The 3,144-nt window shown below is 41.9% G+C and overlaps 1 protein-coding gene across 1 annotated transcript in view; it reads right to left on the reverse strand.

Moving 5' to 3' along the window:
• sfmbt2 (Scm like with four mbt domains 2) overlaps nucleotides 1-3,144 on the reverse strand; it is a 44,353-nt gene that overhangs the window by 2,140 nt on the left and 39,069 nt on the right. Inside the window, 3 exon segments of the mRNA XM_035680370.1 lie at nucleotides 689-975; nucleotides 2,494-2,663; nucleotides 2,821-2,996. Of these exon segments, the coding sequence (XP_035536263.1) occupies nucleotides 689-975; nucleotides 2,494-2,663; nucleotides 2,821-2,996 (633 nt within the window).

The following is a 3,144-nucleotide window of genomic DNA, read 5'->3' on the forward strand; positions in this document are numbered from 1 at the left end:
CACACACACACACACACATTAAACTGACATCATCACACATGGATATAATTGGGTCCTCACTGGATCCACTGGAGCTTTCCAATCATACCCAATAATACAATTCCAGTACTGCTTATAGACCCCAGAATGCAAGAACAGGTGAAAATAACACAAACTGCATACAGAAAACTGTATGGGATTAGAATAAAGTGGGCATGTGTGTAAAGGAGGTATCTATAGCTCCAGTTTCATTCACATATTTCAAGGTCAGAGGTCAAAGGGATCTCTTTGAATTCAGCCCTAACTTTGGAGCTTCCTTCCCAACAAGCTAGCATGGCTGGTACCGATGGTCGGGTAACAAAAGGGTTATCTTATCTTATAATGTAATATAATGTACATATAAAGACCAACACTCATCAATCTATGAGTCTTGTTTAAGGACATTTTAAGTAGCGCTGTGATTAATGATCAATGATATCATTAACAATTCATCTTAAGAATGTGATTTACTTTGAATGAAGCAAAAACATTTTTAAATGATAAATGACTTCAATGTGTCAGTTACATCATCAATTCATTGGTTTAATAGACCTTTTTCACAGCAGAGTAGGGTAAACACAGGTGTTACCAGTGATTAAGGCTCTGATACACTAAATGAAACAGGCAGTCAAAATGGCTGCTGTGAAAAAGGTCTGTTGCACCACGTTGCCTCTCCGTCTGCACCTGCATGTCTTGTCCTTTGGCGGGCTGATACTTGTTGTTCTGGTTGTAGGCGGACAGCGAGCGGGTTGACCTCCGGCGGCCCTCGGGGGCCTCCTTGCCGCCTGCTGCATTGCCGGCGCTGAAGGCCCGGCGCAGTGTCACGGTCCGGCGAGGACGGCTGCTGGTCACCTCCACCGAGGAAGCGTCCGTGTGGTCCTCCCGTGGCTCCGAGCTGGTGCCTTCACTGCCCGACTGCAGCGCCGCCTCTTCGTCCTCCTCTCCCTCGTCACTGTCCTGAAGGAGGAGGGAAGGGGAGGAGTCAGAGAGGCGAACTTTGAAGCGTTATTTAACCCTCTTCTACTTTCCCCTCATAATATTTTCTCGTTTACCATTATGAGCCAGTTTCACGTCAACAGATGCACATTTTTAGACTCTTGTCAGCATTTTTTTAGCATTTTTAAATCATGAATCAGCTTTTTTTTAACCATTAAGTTGTTTAGGAATCATTAAAAAGGGAAGTTTTTTGTAGTCTTAAACATATTTTTGTGGAAAATTCCTTATCTGACACCATGTTTTAGCCACTTGGTATCAAAAATATCAGCTGTTTCTTGCCCTATGAACAAGGTCTCCAGAATATTTTCTCTGTATATTTTTAGAAAATGTTTGATGATGGTCACACCGACCGTTTCCCAGCTTTATGTTACTTTGACTGTGAGAAAGGAGCGGTGCAGAAACAGGTGAGATAAGTCTGAAGTTCCTCGTAAGTGACGTGAAGCATGAGTCACATATTCCTCAGAGTTTCACATTTCCACTGAGGGCAAGGTCTGAGTTTAGATGAGGTGTTAGATAAGTTTGTTATTGAGAGTTGGGTTCCAGTAGTTGGTTCCAGGTTGGTAAAATACCCAGATTCATTGAGCTCTGCTAGAGTCTCTTATTTTTTAAAGTAAAGACAAATATGAAGAACATTCAGACATTTTTTTTAGATAAAATATGTTATAATGCAGAGATGCCCTGCCCTACAAATAATGATCTACAGATGTAAGAAAACATGTTTATTTGGTAAAAAAAAATCAGTGAAATGATCAGTGAAAATGAAAATATATATCACAATATCTGTCAGAATAACTGAAATATGATGTTTTTACCATATCCTGCAGCCCTAATTACATTATTACTGGATTATAAATACTGATGCATTAATGTGTTCATCACTGTAATGTTGCAGCTGGTAAAGGTGGTAAATTTGATTACTTTATACTGCTGGGTAGCTTAATCTGGTATAATATATTGTTATTTATTACTTTATTTATATGTTGTATTAATAAACTAAAGTTATCATATAAATGTTTTGCAGTTAAAAGTTTACTTAAGCTTACAAAATGTTGTAGAAAGGAAGAATAAAGTAGAAAAGTATACTTATGTACAGTATTAGAGTAAATGTACTTAGTTACACCAATAATCCACCAAAGATTTATATTTTTACTGCAAATATTTCCAAATATCGTTACCGTTTCCCTGATTACTAATAATCGATATCTGTATCGACTCTGAAATAAACATACTGGTCGAGCACTACATTTTTTCTTTGTACATCATCACACACAAACTTAAAGAACTCCTTCAAATTAAGAGACTTTTTGTTAAACTTGTGTAAACTGAAGTCATTTCCTGCCTGTGAAGCTCCTGTTCTCCTTCCAACCGCCGTCACACGCAGGGATGTTTATATTTATACCTCCACTCTGACTGTACGCTCGGTAGCCGCAGACGGGTCACAGTGAGAAGGAAGACAACAGCGAAGGAGCGTTAACTAACCTGCGGTGAGCCAGCGGGAGTGAAGTCCACAGCGGACGAGCGTCTCTTCTTTTGTACAAAGATTGCTTTCCTCTTCTTCCTGCGGCGCGTCGGCTTGGCCAGCTCCCCCTCCGCCGCCTCCTCTCCTCCCGTCGGCTTGGACAGCTTCCTCTTCTTCCCATAGTAATAGGCTGCGGATGCACAGCAGATGTTGAAAACAATGCACCCAGAACAAATCTCAGCTACTCATCAGAGGCAATTACACACTCTGCAGCGTCACAGGCTCTGATTTGGGTCCTCTTCATAGCTGTGGTGCAGGAAGTGATGCGTTTAATTACAGGCACTCACTGTATTTGGTTTTCGTCTGAACGGAGCAGTTCTCTGGGCACTTGTCGGTGACAAGGACGGGGCCGAAGAGGTTCGGGCAGCACTGAAGCTTCACGCACACCTTACGGCAGAAGTCTTGGATCTGGTCTGCGAGGCGGACTATCCGGATGGTGGAGCGATAGGTTTTCCCTTTATATCTGGAAGGAAAAGGGAGAAGGAGGGAGGGAGGGATGTCAGGACACTGTCAGCCAGCGATTACACGTTTATTTATGAGAGCACAATTATCTGTAATCTGTAATCCACCAAAGCAGCCGACAGTGAGCGATGGTTGTCTGTGCACTAATG

Source organism: Morone saxatilis, unplaced genomic scaffold (assembly GCF_004916995.1).
Source record: "Morone saxatilis isolate NCDOM2014 unplaced genomic scaffold, NCSU_SB_2.0 Contig10, whole genome shotgun sequence".
Classification (NCBI taxonomy): Eukaryota; Metazoa; Chordata; class Actinopteri; family Moronidae; genus Morone; species Morone saxatilis.